Consider the following 22834-nt stretch of genomic DNA (forward strand, 5'->3'; position numbering starts at 1 on the left):
AGGGGTCTGAAGAGATTCACAGAAGGGAGGAGAGGAGAGGAGAGGAGAGGGGAGGGGAGGGGAGGGGAGGGGAGGGGAGGGGAGGAGAGTGTTCAACCAGCATCTGCTTATTTCATCTCCTTGGAATGGGGGACTCAGTAGAGAGAGGTCACCCCAGAGGATCTGCTATATCACTGAGGACAAGACTAGGGGATTGGATCTAGAGGAACAGAAGAAGATGGGAAGATCTACAGACAGCCTACCTGCTTCCCCGGCAGGAGTGGCCTGTGGATTAGCAGGAAGTGCCTGCTGGAGTTGGGGGCTGGGATAAAGCAACAAGTGGGGAGAGGGAGGGTGGAGCAGAAGGTCTGTGGGAGCCACAAGATATGTGGGTGGGAAGTTAGAAGGAAGCAGGTGTTCCGTTGTGGACCTGGGGTTGAGACTGGGGTATTGGGTTTGGAAGAGAGGAGGGACTGGTGAAGGTCTTCAGTTAGCTTACCTGTTTTCCTGGCCTGCTCAACTGGTATGTTTGCAAGGAATGCCTGCTGGTGTTTTCTGGAATGCCTATTGGAGGATGGGGTACTAGGATAAGTTGGGGAAAGGAATGTTGGAGGAGAAGATAGAGGTCTTCAAAGAGGAAATTAACAAATTCCTTAAAGACGTGCATAAAACCACAAACTAACAGTAGAAAGAAATGAATAAAATTATTCAAGACCTGAAAAGAGAAATAGAATCAATAAAGAGAAAACCCAAACTAAGGGGAATTCTGAAGAGGAAAAATTTAGGAATTTGAACAGGAAGTACAGAGGCAAATTTCACCAACAAATATGAGAGATGGAAGAGAGACTATCAGGTGTTGAAGATATTATAGAGAAAATGGATAAATCAGTCAAAGAAAATGTTAAATAGAAAAAGTTCCTGACAAAAAAAAATGTGTAGTGGTATTGTGTTCCCCAAAATATTGTGCACCCTAATGAGCTTATCTGGGGTCAGAGAATAGAACAGCCACAATATTAAACATAGAGGACAGGCAGTGGTAGCACACACCTTTAATCCTAGCACCCCAGAGGCAGAAATCCCTCTGGATCTCTATGAGTTCAAGGCCACATTGGAAACAGCCAGGCCTTTAATCCCAAGAAGTGAGCCTTTAATCCCAGGGAGTGATGGCAGAAAGCAGAAAGGTATATAAGGCGTGAAGACCAGGAACTAGAAGCATTTGGCTGGTTAAGCTTCAGGCTTTCGAGCAGCAGTTCAGCTGAGAGCCATTGGGATGAGGACACAGAAGCTTCCAATCTGAGGAAACAGGATCAGCTGAGGAACTGTCGAGGTGACGAAGCTGTGGCTTGTTCTGCTTCTCTGATCTTCCAGCATTCACCCCAATAACTGGCCTCAGGTTTGATTTTATTAATAAGACCGTCTAAGATTCCTGCTACAAAAAAGGGGCAAGAAAGCTACTTTTGCAGTGGTATCAGTGACTGAACAAGGACATAGAAGGTTTCTGTAACAAACCCTACCCCCATCCTACCCCTCCAAAAAAATGTAACAGCCTAGACAGGGAACTATTGAAGAGAGCTCTAAAATTTGTGACAAGGATGCTGATGTGTAGCTCACCACAACTGATGGCTTCTTATGAAGTTGCGGGTGGAGTAGGACTCATTTTTCTTTAAGGGGCTCGCTTTAAGTTTAACTATGCTCCAGTGAATATATGAACAACAAAAATTGGACTCCTCCTCCTCCTCCTCCTCCTCCTCCTCCTCCTCCTCTTCTTCTTCTTCTTCTTCTTCTTCTTCTTCGTCTTCTTCTTTTCTTCTTCTCCTCCTCCTCCTCCTCCTATTTGGGGGGACACAAGGGTAGGGGCGGACCTGGGAGGACTAGGAAGTGAATGTGACCAGGGTGCATGACGTGAAATTCCAAAATAATAAATAAAAATATTATGTTTAAAAAATACAGGAAATTTGGGACACTATTAAAAGGCCAAACCTAAGAATGATAGTATTAAGGAAAGAAAAGAATCCCAGCTCAAAAGCCCAGAAAATATTTTCAACAAAATCATAGAAAAAAATTTCCTAACCTAAAGAAAGACATGCCTATAAAGGTATAAGAAGCTGAGCTGGATGAGTGGGCTTTTTCGAGCCAACTACCTGTGATGGGACACCTCATGAAGCCTTGAGGCAGGGGGAAGGGCTTGGACTTGCCTCTACTGGATGTGCCTCCCCATGGGAGGCCTTGCTTTCTTGTGGGTGAGAATGGGGGGTAGGTTAAGAAGGGGAGGCTGGGGGGTGGAGTGGGAGGAGAGAAGAGGGGGACCTTTAATTGGTGTGTAAAATTAATGAAAAAAATTCTTAATAAAAAAAGGAAAAAAAAGAAAAAGAAGAAGAAAGAAGAAGCTGAGCCGGGAGGTGGTGGCACATACCTTTAGTCCTAGCACTTGGGAGGCAGAGCCAGACAGATCTCTGTGAGTTTGAGGCCAACCTGGTCTACAGAGCGAGATCCAGGACAGGCACTAAAACTACACAGAGAAACCCTGTCTCAGGGGGGAAAAAAAAGATAAAAGAAGCTTATAGAACACCAAATAGACTGGACCAGAAAAGGAAGCCTCTTCAACACATAATAATCAAAACACTAAATCTATAGAACAAAGAATATTACAAGTTTCAAGAGGAAAAGACCAAAGTAACATATAAAGGCAGACCTATGAGAAGCACACCCAACTTCTCAACTGAAACTCTAAAAGCCAGAAGGTTCTGGACAGATGTGCTGTAGACACTAAAAGACCATTGATGTCAGTCCAGACTACAATAACCAGCAAAAGTTTCAATCACCATAATGGAGAAAATAAGATATTCCATGATAAAACCAAATTTAAGCAATATCTATCACAATCCAACCCTACAGAAGATGCTAGAAGGAAACTCCAACCTAAGGAGGTTAACTACACCAATAAAAACACAAGGAATAAATAATCTTAGAGCAGCAAAATCAAAAGATGGGAAGCACACACACATACAAACACACACACACACACACACACACACACACACACACACACACACACACACACACACACACACCTGCCAACAACAAAAACTAAGTGACAGGAATGAAGAATCATTGGTCATTGAAATCTCTCAATATCAATGGTCTCAATTCCCCAGTAAAAAGACATAGACTAACAGAATGGATGTGAAAACAGAATCCATCCTTCTGCTACATCCAAGAAACATACCTCAACATCAAAAATAGACATTACCTCAGCGTAAAGGGTTGGAAAAAGATATTTAAAGCAAATGGACCTAAGAAACAAGCTGGTGTAGCCATTTTAATATCAGACAAAATAGACTTCAAACCAAAACTAATCAAAAGAGATAGGGAGGACACTACATACTCATCAAAGGAAAGATCCACCAAGAGGACATTGCAATTGTCCTTATGTTGGGAACCCAAACATAAGGGTAGCCAAGTTTGTAAAAGAAACACTACTACAGGTTAAGTACCATACTGACCCTCAAACACTGATAGTGGGAGACCTTAAATCCTCATTGTCATCCAAGCAAAAACTAATAAGAGAAATTCTGGACCTAACAGACTTCATAAACCAAATGAACCTAACATATATTTACAGAACATTTCACCCAAACAAAAAAGAATATACCTTCTTCTTTGCACCTCATAGAACTTTCTCCAAAACTGACCACATGCTCAGACACAAAGCAAGTCCCAGTAGAGAAAAGAAAATTGAAATAACTCCATGCAGCCTATCAGACCAACACAGATTAAGGCTGAATATCAACAATAACAAAAGCAACAGAAAGCTTACAAACTATGGAAACTGAACAACTCTCTACTGAATGGAAAATGGATCAAGACAGAAATAAAGAAAGAAATTAAAGATGTTCTAGAATTCAATGAAAATGAATACACAGCATATCAAAACTTACGGGACACATTGAAAGCAGATCTAAGAGGCAAGTTCACAGCACTAAGTGAACTTTAAAAAAAACTGGAAAGATGTCATACTAGCAACTTAAGAGCACACATGAAAGCTCTAGAACAAAAAGAAGTAATCACACATAAGAGGAGTAGAAGGTAAGAAAAATGATCAAACTCAGGGCTGAAATCTATACAATAGAAACAAAGAGAACAATACAAAGAATCAATGAAACAAAGAGTTGGTTCTTTGAAAAAACCAACAAGATAGACAAGCACTTATCCAAATTAACTAAAAGGCAGAGCAAGAATATCCAAGTTAACAAAATCAGAAATGAAAAGGGGACATAACAACAGACACCTAGGAAATCCAGAGAATCTTAAGTATATACTTTTAAAACCTGTACTTCACTAAATTGGAAAATCTAAATTAAACAGATAATTTTTGTCGTGGATACCACTTATCAAAGTTAAACTAAGATATATAAGCAATTTAAATTAAAGTAAAATAAAAGCACCCGTTAAAATCTTTTAACCAAAAAAAAGCCCCGAAGCCAGATTTTAGCAAAGAATTCTACCAGAATTTCAAAGAAAAGTTAAGGTCAATCATCCTCAAATTACTTCACAAAATAGAAACAAAAGGAACATTACCCAGTTCATTTTATAAGGTCATATACCCAAACCACATAAAAACCCAACAAAAAAAGAGACTTACAGATTAATTCCCCTTATGAGCATAAATGCAAAAATATTCAATGAAATACTTTCAAACTAGGGCTAGACAGATGGCTCAGAGGTTAAGAGCACTGGCTGCTCTTCCAGAGGTCCTGAGTTCAATTCCCAGCAACCACGTGGTGGCTCACAACCATCTATAATGAGATCTGGTGCCCTCTTCTGGCACGCAGGCATACATGCAGGCAGAACACTGTGTACATAATAAATCTTTAAAAAAAAATTTCAAACTGATTGCAAGAACACGTCAATAAGGTCATCCACTATGATCAAGTAGACCTCATCCCAGAGATACCATCGTAATCCACTATATAAACAAACTGAATGAAAAAAAGACATGATCATCTCATTAGATGCATAATAGGCCTTTGATAAAATCCAACACCCCTTCATGATAAAACTCCTAGAGAAATTAGGGATACAAGGGGCATAATTAAACATAATAAAGGCAGTTTACACTAGGCCTATAGCCAACATCAAACAGACTGAAGAAAAACTCAAAGATTTCAATTAAAATCAAGAACAAGAGAAGCTTGTCAACTTCTCCATACCTATTCAATAAAGTATTTCAAGTTTTAGGTAGAGTGGTTAGACAACTGAAAAAGACCAAGAGTATACAAATTGGAAAAGAAGAAGTCAAAGTATCTATATTTGTAGATAGTATATAGAAGTGACCTTAAAAAACCCACCAGGGAACTCCTACAGCTAGTAAACACTTTCAGCAAAGTAGCTGGATATAAAATTAACTCAAAAAAATTAGCAGAGCCTTCTAGGTACAATTGACAAATGGACTGAGAAAGAAATTAGGGAAATAACACCTTTCACAATTGCCTCAAATAATATAAAATGTTTTGGGGTAACTAACCAAGCAATTAAGAGAATTATATGACAAAAACTTCAAGTCAGCCAGGCGGTGGTAACACATGCCTTTAATCCCAGCACCAAGGAGGTGAGGCAGATGGATCTCTATGAGTTCAAGACCAGCCTGGTCTACAGAGCTAGTTCCAGGACAGTCAGGGCTACACAAAGAAACCTTGTCTCAAAAAAAGACAAAAAACAAAACAACAGCAACAACAAAATAACTTCAAGTGTCTGAAGAAAGAAATAAAAGAAGATATTAGAAGGTGGAAAGATCTCCCATGCTCAAGGATCTGTAGGAATAATATAGTTAAAAAAGATGGCTATCGTACCAGAAGCAATCTACAAATGCAATACAATCCCCATCAAAAATTGAACACAATTCTTCACAGAACTTGAAAGGACAGTTCTGAACTTCATATGGAAAAACAAAAAACCAGGATAGCTAAAACAATTCTGAACAATAAAAGGACTGCTGGAGGTCTCACCATTCTCAATTTCAAGTTGTACTACAGAGCTATAGTAATAAAAACAGTGGGTATTGGCATAAAAACAGACACGATGATCAGTGGAATCAAAGTGAAATCCCAGACATAGATAAATAGAGCTATTGACACCTGTTTTTTTTTTTTTTTTTTTTTTTTTTTTTTTTATAAATAATTCTTTTTTTTTTTTAGATTTATTTATTTATTACACATACAGTGTTCTGTCTACATTCCAGAAGAGGACACCAGATCTCATTATAGATGGTTGGGAGCCACCATGTGGTTGCTGGGAATTGAACTCAGGACCTCTGGAAGAACAGCCAGTGCTCTTAACCTCTGAGCCACCTCTCCAGCCCGACACCTGTTTTTTTATATATATATATAAAGAAGCCAGAAATACACACTGGGGGAAAAAAGACAGCATCTTCACCAGATGGTGCTGGTCAAATCAGTGGCTGCACGTAGAAGAATACAAATAGATCCATACTTATCACCCTGCACAAAACTCAAGTCCAGTTGGATCAAAGACCTCAACATAAAACTAGACACCTTGAACCTGACAGAAGAGAAAGTAGGGAATTGAACTTGAACTCATTGGCACAGGAGACAACTTTCTGAGAAGAACACCAATAGCACAGGAACCAAGACTAATAAATGGGACCTCATAAAATTGAAAAGCTTCTGTAAGACAAAGGGCACTGTAATTCAGACAAAGCAGCAGCCCACAGAACTGGAAAAGATTTCTTAGCAACTCAATGTCTGACAAAGGACTAATATCCAAAATATATAAAGAACTCAAGAAACTAGATATAAAAAACCAAATAATCCAATTCAAAAATGGAACACAGATCTAAACAGAGAATTCTCAATAGAGGAAACTCAACTGGCTGAGAAACACTTAAAGAAATGTTCAACATCCTCAGGGAAATTCAAACCAAAATTATTTTGCGATTCTATTACACCTATCAGAATGGCTAAAATCAATAACACAAGTGACAGCTCATGCTGGTGAGGATGTAAAATAATAGAAATACTCCTCCATTGCTGGTGGGAGTGCGAACTTGTACAGCCACTATGGAAATCAATATGGTGGTTCCTCAGAAAGTTGGGAATTGATCTACCTTAAGATCCACTTATACCACTCTTGGGCATACACCCAAAGGACGACTCAAATACCATAGGGCCACTTGCACAACCATGTTCATTGGTACCCTATTCATAATAGCCAGAAACTGGAAACAATGTAGATGCCCCTCAACAGGAGAATAGATGAAGAAAATGTGGTACATTTACACAATGGAGTATTACTCGGCTGTTTAAAAAAATAACATCATCAAATTTGCATAAAAATGGATGTAACTAGAAAAAAATCATCCTGAGTGAGGTAACCCAGACCAGAAAGATAAATACAATATGTATTCACTTATATGTGAATATTAGGCATTAAAAAAATGATAACCAAGCTACAGCCTGAAGACCCAGAGAGATTAGGTATTGTGAAGGGCCTAGGAGAGACACATAGATCTCCCTGGGAGGGGGGAAATAGAATAGATTTGTGGGTAGACTGGAGGTTGGGGAGATGAGAACAGAGACAGGAGGATCAGGTAGTGAGTGAGAAAAAATGGGGTTGAGAGAAAGAATGCAGGGAGAGTTAGCTGGAATTGAGGGGCATTTGAGGAGTGGTGTAGAAACGTAGTGCTGTGGAAACATATTAAAGTATATGAAGGCTATCCTAATGAAGTCTCCAATAATGAGTGAGATGAAGTACACTCTTCAAGGCTGGGACTTGAATTTTCACTGTCATTCAGCCTCCCTTTTAATGAGGACTTTGGTTTGACTTTCCACAACTTGAGCTCTGTGGCTGCTGGAGAGAAGAGTCTCTTCCAGAGCACCCTTAGAAACCTTTAGACTATTTATGTGCATCTGGAGCTGATCAGCTTTATCATTAAGTTCATTGTTTTTCTTCACCATATTCTGAGATGCTGGAAGTTGGTTAATTTTAGCACAGAGTTCATTCTTATCCTTTGTCAATTTATCCAGAGATGCTAAGAGCAAATAAAAAGCAATATCATTTTCCTTATTTTCCCACAAACTGTCAAAAGTTTTATATACAGTCACCAAATCCACTGCCACCCATGATTAGTGAATCAGAATAATCAAATGTACTTGTCTCCTTAAGTTCATAAAATAATTCAGACCATGGACTTTTAGTACTCTCTGAGCTCCTGGGAGAGGCTTCAGTAACTGAGGAGGGTTCAGTACTTGTAGGTATTGGCAAATTGGAAAGCCTATTCCCAATACTTAAAATATTCGTCTTTATACTTCTGTTATTTTAGAACCACTTCTGGTACCAAAAGCTGTATTAGCCGGGCAGTGGTGGCTCACGCCTTTAATCCCAGCACTCGGGAGGCAGAGCCAGGCGGATCTCTGTGAGTTCGAGACCAGCCTGGTCTACAGCGCGAGATCCAGGAAAGGCGCAAAGCTACACAGAGAAACCCTGTCTCGAAAAACCAAAAAAAAAAAAAAAAAAAAGCTGTATTATTCAGGGTTCTTTAGAGTCTAGAGTAACAAAACTTATAAAACGAATCTCTCTGTGTTGAAAGAGGATTAGAATGACTTACAGGCTGTTTTTCAGCAAAATGAACAATGGCTGGCTATAAATAAGATGTCCAAGAATCCAGAAATTTCCCAGTCCACAATGCTGGATGTCTTAGCTGGTCTTCAGTAGACACTGGAATCCTGAAGAAGTAGGCTCTAATGCCAGTGGAGGAGTAGACTTGCTAACAAGGCAAGAGAAACCAGGCACAGAGAAAAGCTTCCTTCTTCCATGTCCTTATATAGGCCTCCAGCAGAAGGCATGGCCCAGATTAAAGATGTCTTCCCACCTCAAGATTCAGATTAGAAGTGGATCTTTCTACTTCAGATTAAGCAAAATTCCCTCACTGCTGTGCCCTCCACTTTTGAATTTTAGTTAATTCCAGATGTAGTCAAGTTGACAACCAAGAACAACCATCACAGGGTGGAGTTCTTCTTCTGTCTTAGTCACTGTTCTATTGCTGTGAAGAGACACCATGACCAAGCCGACTCCTGTAAAAGAAAGCATTTAATTTGGGCTTTGCTTACAGTTCAGAGGTCTAGTTCGTTATCATCATGGTAGGGAGCATGGCAGCATGTGTGGGGCTGGAGCAGGAGCTGAGAGCTACATCCTGACCCACAGGCCAAGAGGCAGAGAGAAATGCTGGGCCTGGTGTGGGCTTTTTGAAACCTCAAAGCCCACCCCCAGTGACACAATTCCTCCAACAAGGCCACATCTACTCCAACGAAGCCATACCTCCTAATCCTTCTAATTGTTTCAAATAGTTTCATTCCCTGGTGACTAAACATTCAAACATATGAACCATTTTCATTCAAACCACCACACCTTCAATGCTCATAATTTTCACATTCAATCTTTTTTGGTTTTTGAATGGTTTAGTAGGTATCCCAGGCTGGCCTCAATTTCATAATCTTTCTGCTTCACACTCCCAAATGCAAAGATTATAGGCACTCATCTGCATGTCTAAATACAAGCAGCTTCATTGCTGGGACCAAGGGAAAAAAATGTTTTACAGATACTGGATCAGTAGAGGGTTTTGTTTTATATTCATGATATAATGGCTACAAATATGATATGCTTTTTGATATAATGGCTACAAACATGATATGCTTTCAAGTTTCATCTGTTTTAGTATCTTTCCTCTATTGCTTTCTCAAGTGTAGAGCATCAATGACGAAAAGGATAAATCAAGCCCAAAGTTACATTTCCAAATTTCTGTGGTTTAAGAACTTCTGCCATGACTAGTTTCCCCTCCCTCTACTCCTACCAGTTCCTCTCCACCTCCCCTCCCTTTCTGTCTCAGGATAGATCAGATGAGAAAATAATCTATTTTCAATAAAAGGGAAAATAAGCTGGGTGGTGGTGGAGCATGCCTTTGATCCCAGCACTTGGGAGGCAGAGGCAGGTGGATCTCTGTGAGTTCAAGGCCAGTCTGGGCTACAGAGTGAGTTCCAGGAAAGGCTCCAAAGCTACACAGAGAAACCCTGTCCCAAATAAATAAATAAATAAATAAATAAATAAATAAATAAATAAATAAATAAATAAATAGGAAAATTGAAAAAAATAGATATGTATATATGAGTGTGTACATATATGCATGTAACAGCAAATAATGAAAAAATAGGCCATGAATTTGAAAAAGGAGAGGTATATGGAAAGGTTTGGAGGGAGGAAAGGGAAGAGCGAAATAATATAATTATATTATAATCTCAAAAAGCAAAGAAAACAGTTCTTGTGAAATGCTTAATGGGAGTGACAGAAAAATAAATAAATATAGGAAAAACATTTAAAAAACCATCTTCTATCGCTGATTTTAAGATCTACAGTGTTGAAAGGACATACTTATTTATATGTCATTACAGAGCATGGATGTAATTTGTACAACTCACTGCCAACACATAAACTATAATAATATATCAAAAATAATTTAAAAATAATTAAGTTGTTGTCATAACTTAATTTTTAATACTGTGTTTAATATCTATCATACAAATCCCTGAAAAGGTAACAATTGATTCTCAGGAGGTTATAAATGCTGGTTTTAGCTCACTGTAGGCTTGTATGTTTTCTCCTCATAGCTCGGCTTGGAAAACCAAAAATTACACAGAGTTTAAAAACATCTGCAAACAATTTTTGTAATGTCACACTGACTTGCTCTGTGGAGAAAGAAGAAAAGAATGTGACATACAGTTGGAGTCCCTCGGGAGAGAAAAGCAACGTCCTTCAAATCTTCGAGTCCCCCAAGGATCAAAACTTGACTTACACATGTACAGTCCAGAACCCTGTCAGCAACAGCTCTGACTCTGTCACTACCCAGCAACTCTGCACAGGTAACCAGCTCCGTCCATCTCTTCTGGAAAGCATCAGAGATCACTCTGAAGAGCTTCAAGGCTCTTTACACATATGTGCCTCCTCTATGCTGACACTAGCCCTAGGTATATCTTCAACCAGGTAGCCTACTGGGTGAAAAGACCAAAGCCTTCTATAAAACACTAAGCATTCCCAGGTATTTTGAGGAGCCGCTGGTTGACTCTGATTCATATTGTAAGTTGAAGAACTTTGGCACTCTCTGAAAGGCATCTCATTTGGACAGTGGCCATGAATATGGACAATCCTGCACAGAATCTTGGCCCTGTCTTCTGATAGCTAAGACTCACAACAATTTCTATTTCCAGACAATCCAAGTGACCACCTTCGCCCTCGTATGTTGCTAAGTGGACTGGCAGCTCTCCTGCTTATTCTCATTCCATTTTCAGTATTTCTGTTGTATTGGTGGTACAAGAGAAGACAAAAGAGGATTGACCTGGAAGGTAAAATGTGAGAATGTGTCTTCTTTCTTCCAAGGAGTAAAGTCTTTTATTTAGCTGGGATGGAGTAGAGAGTATCATTTTGGGAACCATAGTAGCAAGCCAAAGGATCAGGGGTAAAACTGTTTGCCAGTCTAGAATAAACACATACACACACACACACACACACACACACACACACACACACACACACACACACACACGATTTAACAAAGAAAATATGCTACAAGAGAGAGATGCAGTAGGTAGTCTCAGAGAGAGACTATTCCATGAGAGAGAATGGAGTTCTTTTCTAACAGTTAGAAGAAATTATTTGGTCTTTGGTCTTATCTTCCAAGACATTTGCATGTGGTCCATATCTGGGCATCTCACTATCTTGTTAAGTAGTAAATTTTACAATATCAGCTGTCTTTCTTAACACTAGACATTTGACTAATCATAAGATGTCACAAGTCACTGAGGTCAGGCCCCAAGGGTCTAACTGTTAAAGGGTGAGTGTTTATGCTTTTGAGGGAGGGGACATTTTGTCTCTACATGTTTAATTTAAATATTTATTTACGTGTGTATACATGTGTGTGTGCATGAGTGTGCATGCACATATGAACACCTACATGCCTGAAATGGCCAGAAAAGGGCATTAGATCCCCTGGAGCTGGAGTTTCAGGCAGTTGTGAGTCACCCAACGTCGGTACTGACGAACTCAAGTCCTCTGGGAGGTGAGGCAGGTCTTGAACAGCTGAGCCATCTCTTCAGCCCCATCTCTACCCCTCACCCTATAAATCAACAAGCTCAAATAACTGACAAGAGAAGAAAGTCTTTTTTTTAACTAGAGCTGCTTCAGAGCTGATGGGAGTGACAAGGGGCACTGGTTGGGGCTTCTGATCTGCCATAGGGTTAAAGAACCATAATGCAAAAAAGGATTAAGTAGTAGTATAGAGAAGAAAGTATCGAGAAGTTCAAGGACAAACTAAGGAATCATTTATTGACTAAGAGGTCATCATGATGGAGAACGGTGCTAACATTGATGATAATGGTTGATACTCCCACGACAATGCCTTGTGGAATTTAAAGGCTTCTAATCTGAAGGATATCAATTATACCAGAAGGCTAAATAAACAAGGACCAGCCGGGCGGTGGTGGCGCACGCCTTTAATCCCAGCACTCGGGAGGCAGAGCCAGGCGGATCTCTGTGAGTTCGAGGCCAGCCTGGGCTACCAAGTGAGTTCCAGGAGAGGCGCAAAGCTACACAGAGAAACCCTGTCTCGAAAAACCAAAAAAAATAAAAAAATAAAAAAATAAACAAGGACTAGAAAGAGTAAGAGTTCTGCTGGTGAGCTGACCCAGGAAAGGTAATAAATGGGAAATTCAGCCCCATGTGCCCTTCAAAAGGAATCATCCTTCAGAGGCTGGCTCACTTTATCTATTTAATCTATACATACACATATGTATATATGTATATAAATGTGTGTATATATATATGTGTGTGTTCATTTAATTTATAGGTGGATACATAGATAGATATAAATATATAGAAACTCCTGGTCATTAAAGACTGTGTCTCATAAAGAGAAGAAAAGAGTCTGGGATTCCTGGTCTAGTTTTTGAAGGTTTTGTTTAATATCTAGAGAGGCTTGGTGTACATATGTATCCAAATGGTGCGAAGGTCTCCATTAGCCACATTGTGAAGGGGAAGAGTTTTCTCGAAAGAGAAGATGGCTTTTCATTCTTCCCTGAATTCCCTATATGAAGTTCTTAGGACTCTGTGAGGGAAAAGGACCTGGGTAAGGAAAGGTGGTGGCTGGAGAGAACCCCACATGGAGAGAGGAGGGAGGGAGCCAAATAAAATTTAAAGGGGAGGAGGAATCATAGTTGCTAGATGGAGTGGCTGGTGAGCAAGGGCTTGAGTCCAACAAAGGAAGGGTGACCAAAGATGTCCTCTGTGGTTGAGTGTCGGAATGTGGTCCAAGAATGGAGTCACCTGAGGAAAAGTCTCAGTGCTTATGAGAAAACTTCAAGAAAACAAGACAAGAGTATTGTGACTCCAGCTTCTTTAAAACACAGAACTGTTCTTAGAATGTGCTTTTGTGTTCCTCCCAGGTATAGTGGATAGGAGAGAGTTTGCTTCAGATTATTCATTACAACTGGCAATTGTTATTTGTTTATATGCTTCTATGGGAAAACATGTCTTTGCCACATATGGCTTGTCCTTGTGATTGTACACTTTACTCAGCTGACTCTTCTTAACCTTCAGAGTATAAATTGTCTGATGCTCTGAATAAAGCTGGCTATTGCTTGACCCTTGAGTCTGCCTCATTTTTAGGCTCCATGCTTCCAAGTCCCACCACCTCTAGAGAGGTGAACAGTCAAGTTTAAAGGAGATGGACTAGTGTGAGATAATCTAGTAAGACACATACAACATCCATCTTGCAGCTTGAGGCACTGTGATGAGGTCATAAAGGCTTAAATAGAAAAGATCTATGCCCTTACCTAAATTGTGACAAAAGAGGTTTGATTTTAATACCCAGTTTTATAGCCCAGTGTGCCATGAGGTGATTAACATTCTTGATCTGAGAGTGTCTATTAAGGGGCAAGTTTTATTGCAAAGTAAAACCAAGGGACATATTTTTCTTTTGGATAATCTGTGATTCAAATTTCTTTTTCAGAATACATCTCAGGGCTAAGTCAGAGGGAATAATGGGCATGAGACCTATCATGTGGGCTCTACCAGGGGTGAAGTTTTTACCCAGAATGCACCACGTGTGGGAGCGACAGAACTCTTGTGTCAAAGACAAGACCTGGTCACACTGCACTGACTCAGTGGAGGTAGATGTGCTTATAAGCTAAGGTTTCCCTTGAGAATAAAGACTCTTGGGCTGGAAAAATAATGGCTCAGCTGTGAAAAGGCTGGACTTAACAACCAAAATATAAGAGACTATAGACTCTCCTGGTTCGTGGAGGTTAAATTTGGTTTCACTCAAGAGTTAAACCTCTCCAGCTAGTGAAGCCAAACCAACCTTGAAGGTAAAATTTTACAATGTCACACTTGCTGTGGATTGGTCATAAGGGAAAGAAGGGGACTCACCATCCAGGAGAAAACTAGGTTACCTATGGGTCTTTTGGATCGGGAAGTATTGACAAGAGTCAGAAATTATAGGGGAAAACACCGTCAACCACTGGTTCTGCTCCCACCTGCTCTGGAGAGTAACAGCAATGCCTGAATGGGGAAAAGGAATGAGAGAGGAGAGGAAAGAGTAAATCCTCACCATATGTGCACACTCACCCTGGACAAGCTGCTGCTGCCCACTGCACTACCCTTTGAGAGTGAGGTTCCTCTTCATTCTTGCAAACTGTAAGGGGGCTGTTCTCTTTCTGATTTCCTCATGTCCTACTAAAGTACACCCTTGATGTATGAGTTACTTTTCCCATTACTGTGGCAAAATACATGTAGGGATGAAATCCCACCTTGACTATTATTTGGCCAGTTATTTTAGCTCTGTAAAATTCCATTTCATCAGCTGTAATGAGGATTACTGCATGCACTTATTAAGTAGACTACACACATGCAATAGTCAGCCTGGCCCCTGGTACATGGGTACTAGGTAAGTGTTAGTTCCTGGGTGTATAATTGGCAGGCCTCAGTATGGTACAGAGGCGGCATTCTAAGGGAAAGGTTTTGTGACATGCATCATAAATCAAATGAATTCACAAAAGGGAAATGTCATCGTCCATCAGGCATGATCTCCAAGTTTAGTCATAGAAACATCTGTCTTCCTCTCACAACCAAGAGAGTAAGGAGGAGAGAGAGAAACAAAGTGAGATAGACGAAGACAGACTATTCTTTGCACCCACAAATAAGATTGAGAGCACTTTGTCTGGCTCCCTCACCACGTCTGGGGCAGAGACAAGACTAGCTGTGAAATACTGAAGCCTGTGATAATCTCATATCCAACCCATTATTTGTACAAATTTTGGTGTCCTGTAATAAGAAGGCACAAAACTCTGGCTATCTCTTTTTAACTTGAACCTAAAACACTGTGTTAATATTAAAGAAAAAGAATACTTGAGATTAATGCCTCATCTAGCTCAGAAGTGCTTGCAAGTAAGGATCTATGCACCCTTTCTTTGTTTCTCTGGGGCCTCCAATGGAGCCTGGCACACACGAGAAGCTTAATAAATACTAAACTATCTTGTGAATGTTTGTGGTTTAGTTGGCTATGCACCAGGATAATAAAGCACTGACTAAAATTAGGATCAATCAAGTTAAACAACTAAGATCCTGACGTGGAAAGTCCACTAGCCATGCAAGGTCATCAGTGCCAGAGCTCTCTTTGAATTCCATACAGGACTGGGGAAATTCTCTTTAGGCTAAACTAGACCTCAGGAATAAAAAAGAATTCCCACTGGGCTTTAGGGGAGACTTGAACAAGATGTGTCCTATTACACATGCAACCCTTGGGATGGGAAGACCATCTGAGGATCCAAGCACCCTTCTCTGTAGGGTGGGGGCCATTTAACCTTTGGGTTTTATTCTTTTTCACAGAAAGATAAAATAAGACTAAGCAGTCTCTAAAAAAAAAATCTATCTTTCACAGACTGTTGTTCTATGTTTATTTGTGGCAGGTGATGTCTCAAAGGGAACAATATATGCCCAAATTTCAAGAAGTGATCATCCCACAGAGTCAAGAATCTATGATGAAATCCCTGAGTCCAAGGTGAGCTGGTGCTACTCATGAATACACCCTACCATTACCACCAGCAGACTAGGAGTCTTGGGCAACAATTGTTCTCTATTTGCCATTGCATAGAAAGAAGCTACAGCTAAGAATCTGTAGGAACCAATCAAGAAACACTATGCTAAGGAAATGATGCCATGGATCTCCCCATGAAAGCAAACATAGTCCATTGTCTCCTCATGGCAGCCTCCATGGTATATAAGACCCTGAGTTTCACATGAAGGCCTAGCTGTGGCTTAGATGTGATTTGCGTCTAAGAAGCTCTCCCTGGAGGGATCAAACAATGAAGGAGTCCTTACTGTGAGATGAGGGATACTAAAGGGTTTCCAACAGGGCAAAGTCATTGCTAAGGTTGTACCAAGGACACATAATAGACACCCTTGAAGTACACTAGCTGGTCTATCAGAGGCTTGTTTTCTCAGACTCTTTATTCATCTGACCCACACCTTTTGCCTTTTGTCTGCCTGTTGTGCCTCACCTCCACCAAAGATCACCTTCTGTGTCTACACAAGCCTGCTCCCTTGGGGTCTGCAAGGACTGACAGGAGACACTCAGGTTTCTCTGGTTAGTTTGACCCTGCACTTGAACTTTCAGGGATACTATTAGAGATTCACATAAGTCGCAGAAAACTAAACTCCCAACTGAGCAAGACTCAGTCTAAACTACACAGACCCCCCCTCTTGGCTCTTGGACGTTTTTTGCCAACTGCCACCCATTCATCCCTACCTCTAATTAACCCAATCCAAAAGCTGGATGGAACAAGAGCTGATGTTGGAGGCTATACTGTAAAGTCGGATCAGAAATGGGTGATGGAGAGAGTGGAATTAGGAAGGTTTGTCTTCTGCAATCTCACTGAGGAGAAAGTATTTCTTTTCCAGGTGATGACCCACAAAGAAAAGCCAATGAACACCATTTACTGCTCAGTGCAGCTTTCTGAGAAGGTAAATCCTGTATGGTTTTTTGCCTCTCTTTTTCCATTTGTTCTATCCACCTTCCACCATCCATCAATATTTGATTGAAAGTCCAAGTCTCCTAAAGGTGATGGGGAAGTTGTTCACAGCGTCCTAAGTACCAGGTCACGTGAGGCATTAGTAGGGATGAGATGCCAGCAGTTACTTGTCTCTATGTGGGGGTGAAAACGGAATTGTTGAAGAATAGAAAGCACTAAGACTGAACTAGGAACAAATAACGCAGCCTGGATGTTGCCTGAAGCCTAACAATCAAACCAATTTCAAATACCCCTGTTTCCTTCTACTTATCTTTTCTAGGCTAAGAAGTTCCCTGAGACTCCCAAATGGGGTGGCTGGAGCAAAGGCAAAGGGCTCACTAAAGGAAATAGCCTTGCCATCCAGATTTCCCAAAGCACAGGGGAAATCTAAGACATCACCCTTTGCCATTTTCTTAACTCTCCTGGTACCTCATGGGATGGGACTTACCCAGGCACACCTTATAGCCTACATGTTTTCATATTTCTCTCTCTTACACAGGTGCAGAAAAACAGCACAAAGGACGACAGCCCTCCCAAGAGTCTGGGTAATGAAATTGTCGTCTAGGTGAGCAGGCAGAATTCTCCCACTGAGAACCGATATAACCAGTGATGGGGCAGGAGTCCTGGAGACCTAGACCTTCTTTGGCTATCCCTTACCAGGGCATTGCAAATCACCATATCCAAACACACAAGCAGAGCATGAAACCTGTTGGTGGGCACTGTTGGTACCCAGATGGACTTATGGACACTTGCCCTTACTTATCAAATCCTTTCTATGTGAACAGCAAGAAATTCCCTAATATGGTGCCTCCCGAGCTTCATAACATCATGGATCATGTAAAGTTATTTTTATAGCACACTGGATGAAATCATCAAGGTTGCTCATGTTTAAAGAAGACTGGAGATAGCTGGAAGATTCTCATGTCTAGATGTAGCATCACTATCCAGCAGCTGTGGGGAGATACCACTCAGTATTTTGGACACCTGGAACACACCATAGCATACCAGCTAGATGTTCTGTGCAGATTCCACATGTGTAAAGAACCCTGATGCGAGGCCTCCACTGTAGATTGAGTTTTCCTGACTGGCCCACAGTCAGGACAAATCTCTGACACCCGCCAGTCACACAGCCTCTCAGACCCGATCAAGTAAACACAGCGACTTATATTGCTTACAAACTGTATGGCCGTGGCAGGCTTCTTGCTAACTGTTCTTACAGCTTAAATTAATCCATTTCTATTAATCTATACCTTGCCACATGGCTCGTGACTTACCGGCATCTTTACATGCTGTTTGTCATCATGGCAGCTGGCAGTGTCTCTCTCACTCAGCCTTTCACTTCCCAGCTCTATTCTCCTCCTTGTCCCGCCTATACTTCCTGCCTGGCCACGGGCCAATCAGTGATTTATTTATTGACCAATCAGCAACACATTTGACATACAGACCATCCCACAGCACTCCACCAGTTGCTACAGACCTTAAGCAACTTAGGAAAGACATCCTTGGAGGATAAGTAATCCCTCACTTGAATGCATGGTATGGGAAGCCAAGTGTAGGCTACATGGCAGCCCCTACTCATTCCTCAACTCAGGAACCATTATGCAGGACACAACTGCCACTATTTTTTAGCCCAAATATAGGTGGCTATGCTACCTGGAAAGCTGTGAGTTGTGGCCCTAAGTCAGGCAGATACATTCTCTAAGTGTAGCATTATAATATATTCTTTCTGTAAGGACTAAGACTGCTGGAGATCTTCAGAAGCCTCATAAGATTTCCTTTCTGGCCAGGTTTTCCTTCCCTGTATATTACTTCAGTCAGCCTCAGCAAGAAGACACCATGCCCAAGAGCCTTACTCTCCAAAAAGAATTAGCCAACGACATTTCTGACACGCTGGGAGAAGTGGGTGCAACCAAGCCATCAAAACAAGAGATCTTGAAGATCGCAGTCATCCACGTATTAGGGAACCCGAGAGGTGACAGTACAGCTGCTGAAACTGGATTCCTCCCGGCTCCTGTGTTTCAGCCAGCTCAGAGAGGCATAGGGTTCAAGTTAGGATTGAGTTCCTTCACCCCAGCACCCCCACACACTCAAAACCAGCTGACTAGCCATGAGGAAGAATCTTCTAGCTGGACAGGACAGCATGTGATCATTTGAGGACATTGTGATCTTTTGCATCCATCCTCACCAGCTAAATCTCCAATGCCCATGAACAATCCCAGACTGCACAGCAGGAATAAGCTGTATTTAGGTATAATAAAATTGTGTGTCTCACAAGGGTCTTGGGCATTTGAAAATGTGAGAGGTACTGCTAAATTGTCCTCTGAAAAGGTTAAATTGACTTTTATTTCCAATAAGTGTGCTGGTGTCCATATATCTTTGCTCTGCCTATCTGACAGGGGAATTTTTCTCCTGTATTCTAACCATTTGTAAGTGAAATGCAGCTCATGCCCAAATGCTTATTGATGACTGTATTCATTCTGTGTTGAAAATCTGTTGATACCTGTCAGGTCCCAAAGAAACCTGGGACAAATGGATAACTGAGGTTCCTATTAACATACCAAAGAGCACACTGGCCAGGCTCACTCAGTACCTGTGACTCTTCTCTGCTCTTCTCACCCCACTCCCATCCTAACTCTCTTCAGTCCAGGAGCACCACTTCCCTTCCCCCAGCTTCTGATTCCTATATAACCCAGCCATTTGGCAATTGCTCTCTCTTGGTTATTCTCTCTGTGGGTCTGTTTCTCTGTAGCTCTCTGTCTCTCCCTCTCTGTCTCTCTGTCTCTCTGTCTCTCTGTCTCTCTCTGTGTGTGTGTGTGTCTCTCTCTCTCTCCCTCTCTCTCTTTTCTTCCTACTCTCTTGGTCCTCTTGGCCCTCTCTCTTCTCTCTTTTCTTCCTCTCTCACTCTACCCTTCTTTCTCTCCTTTCATGGTCTGGTCTATTCTGCTGGTTATGTTCAATCTGCTACTTTCTCTCTCTGCTCTGAACTCTTCCAGATGCCTCTAGATGTACTCTCCCTCATGTCACAATAAAAACTTCTCTCCTTCTCCTCAATCATGCCTAGGAGCAATCATGTCCTCATGTTCATTCAATACCTTCTGTTCATTTCCCTATTTGTTTGTTTACAAAGTGTTCTCTTGTAAGAATTCTCACTATATGGAGGAGACAGCATTCAGAATGCTTGAAATTGTCCAAGAACAAATTTAATAAAAAGCTTTAAAAAGTAAAAAGAAGAACAAGAACAAGAAGAAGAGGAGGACGAAGAGGGGGGAGGAGGAGAGAGGAGGAGAAACAGAAGCAGAAGGGGAGGAAGAGGAAGAAGAAGAAGAAGAAGAAGAAGAAGAAGAAGAAGAAGAAGAAGAAGAAGAAGAAGAAGAAGAAGAAGAAGAAGAAAGGATCCATAGAGCATTCTAGCACCAATTACTGTTTCTAGGGCTGAAAGGACCCAAAATATAAGATGACCATTATATCTTGCTGCTATGGATGATTGATTGATAAATAAAACACTGATTGGCCAGTAGCCAGGCAGGAAGTATAGGCGGGACAAGCAGAGAGGAGAAGTGAGAGAACAGGAAGGCTGAGGAGGAGACGCCAGCCTGCCATCCAGGGAGCATCATGTAAAGGCAGCAGGTAAAGCCACAGAACACGTGGCGACATATAGATTAACAGAAATGGGCTGAGTATAAGTATAAGAGCTAGACAATGGTAGGCCTGAGCTACTGGCCGAGCAGTTTAACGATTATGAGCTTCTGAGTGATTATTTTATAAGTGGTTGTGGGGTTCGTGGGGCTGGACAGGACTGGAGAAAACTCCAGCTACATCTTGGCCTTGTCTAACTGAAGAGACAATTCCAGCACTGACACTAACTACATCTAAGTCCTAAACTGTAACATGAGCTAAAACAGAAAAGACCTAGTGGAGGTACAAGCCTAAAGCCAGACCTCAACACATAGAAGGGAATGTGATAGAAAAGGCAGGGAATCCAATGAGGGAAGCAGGAAAACTAACCAGAGGTCTGCCCCTGTGGGATGCATTCTGGGAAGCTCCTCAGATACACCACACATGGTCTCAAGCTCCTTGCTCATTTGTAACACAGTGCCTCAGCCAGGATATATGCCCCCACCCTAGTCTACTTACATGTCCTCCAATTCCCACCTCAAATGGCACCTCCTCGATGAAGCTTCCCCTGGCATAAACAATTAAAATGTTTCACCTTTTCTCCCTTTGTTGGTCCTTCTTTCACTTTAACTCATTGCATTTTTGACTTAGAGAAGAAGTAATTATTTGCTTTCCTCTGGGTGTCAGACACAATTTAAAAAAAAAATCTGTTATTTTTATTTATTACTTAATTTCTCTTTGCCTTTGCCAGAACCCAACGTAACAATACACTGTAGCCTGTGTAAGAGCAATAAATGCTGTTGGATAGAAATCCAAGTGAGGCATCAGCTCAGAAGACACACGTTGAAAGTAGAGATAGATAGAAGCCAATAGACAGAGAGGAACCAATTGACACTCAACATTAATCTTAAAGATGCAGACATCAGCTATCGCCTTAATGTAAGGGCATCTGGAAGGAAAAGACCTTACCACAGGCCAACTAAGAGGCCAGCTAAAGCCAAGTATAGTGATGAAAGCCTATAATCCCAGCACTGAGGAATCAAAGACAGCTTAAGCTACACAACCAATTCAAGGCCGGCCTTGAAAAATAATTATTATAGTTATAAAAATATATAATATATAACTATATTAAAAATAGTTATAAAATAATATATTTTCCCATTTAAATCTTCCTAAATGAACTAGGTTGTGGCCAATAGGCCCATGAAAATAAAAGTGTACTTTCAATAGAACAGAATCTCTTTGTTGTTGTTGTTGTCATATTTTTTTGTTTTTTTCCTTTTTTTTCTATTATTGGGAGATTTTCTATTCATTTTACATACCAACCACAGATTCCCCTCTCCTCCCTCCTTCTGCCCCCCCAGGCTCCCCACCCAACCCACCCACCCCCCATTCCCACCACCTCCAAGGCAAGGTCTTCCATGGGGAGTCAGCAGAGCCTGGTACATTTGGTTGAGGCAGGTCCAGGCCCCTCCTGCCTGCACCAAGGCTGCACAAAGTGTCCCACCATAGGCACTAGGCTCCAAAAAGCCGGCTCATGCACCAGGGATGTGTCCCAATCCCACTGCCTGGGGGCCCCCTAAACAGTTCAAGCTAAACAACTGTCTCGCCTATCCAGAGGGCCTAGTCCAGTACCATGGGGGCTCCTCAGCTATTGGTCCACAGTTCATACTTTTACTAGTTTGGCTAGTCGTCTCTGTATATTTTCCCGTCATGATCTCAATGTCTCTTGCTCATAGAATCCTCCTCTCTCTCATTGATTGGACTCCTGGAGCTTGGCCAGGCATCTGGCCATGGATCTCTGCACCTGCTTCCATCAGTCACTGAAGGAGGGCTCGATGATGACAGTTAGGGTACTCAGCCATCTGATCACCAGAGTAGGCCAGCTCAGGCACCCTCTCAACTATTGCCAGTAGTCTATGGTGGAGTCATCCTTGTGGATTCCTGGGAACTTCCCTAGCACTCTGTTTCTCCCTATTCCCATGATGTCTTCATTTATCATAGTATCTCTTTCCTTGCTCTCCCGTTCTGTCCCTGTTCCAGCTCAAACCTCCCATTCCCCTATATTCTCATCCCCCATCCCTTGCCCTCCATTACCCCCACCCCACCCCCAG

General features: G+C 41.4%; 1 protein-coding gene across 2 annotated transcripts in view; it reads left to right on the forward strand.

Annotated features, from left to right (window-relative positions):
- The window catches only part of Cd84 (CD84 molecule), a 42014-nt gene extending 21170 nt beyond the window's left edge, over positions 1 to 20844 (forward strand). The window contains exons 3-8 of one of the 2 annotated variants that reach the window (XM_052737636.1): positions 10656 to 10907; positions 11253 to 11387; positions 16005 to 16096; positions 16996 to 17058; positions 17605 to 17670; positions 18893 to 20844. In XM_052737636.1, coding sequence (XP_052593596.1) covers positions 10656 to 10907; positions 11253 to 11387; positions 16005 to 16096; positions 16996 to 17058; positions 17605 to 17670 — 608 coding nt within the window. In that variant the 3' untranslated portion in view covers positions 18893 to 20844. Of the gene's footprint in view, positions 1 to 10655; positions 10908 to 11252; positions 11388 to 16004; positions 16097 to 16995; positions 17059 to 17604 lie in introns of both variants that reach the window. The other variant, XM_052737635.1, reaches the window with a different exon arrangement.
- Positions 20845 to 22834: the final 1990 nt, after the last annotated feature.

Source organism: Peromyscus californicus, unplaced genomic scaffold (assembly GCF_007827085.1).
Source record: "Peromyscus californicus insignis strain IS unplaced genomic scaffold, ASM782708v3 Scaffold_14__1_contigs__length_90479793_seg_2, whole genome shotgun sequence".
Lineage (NCBI taxonomy): Eukaryota > Metazoa > Chordata > Mammalia > Rodentia > Cricetidae > Peromyscus > Peromyscus californicus.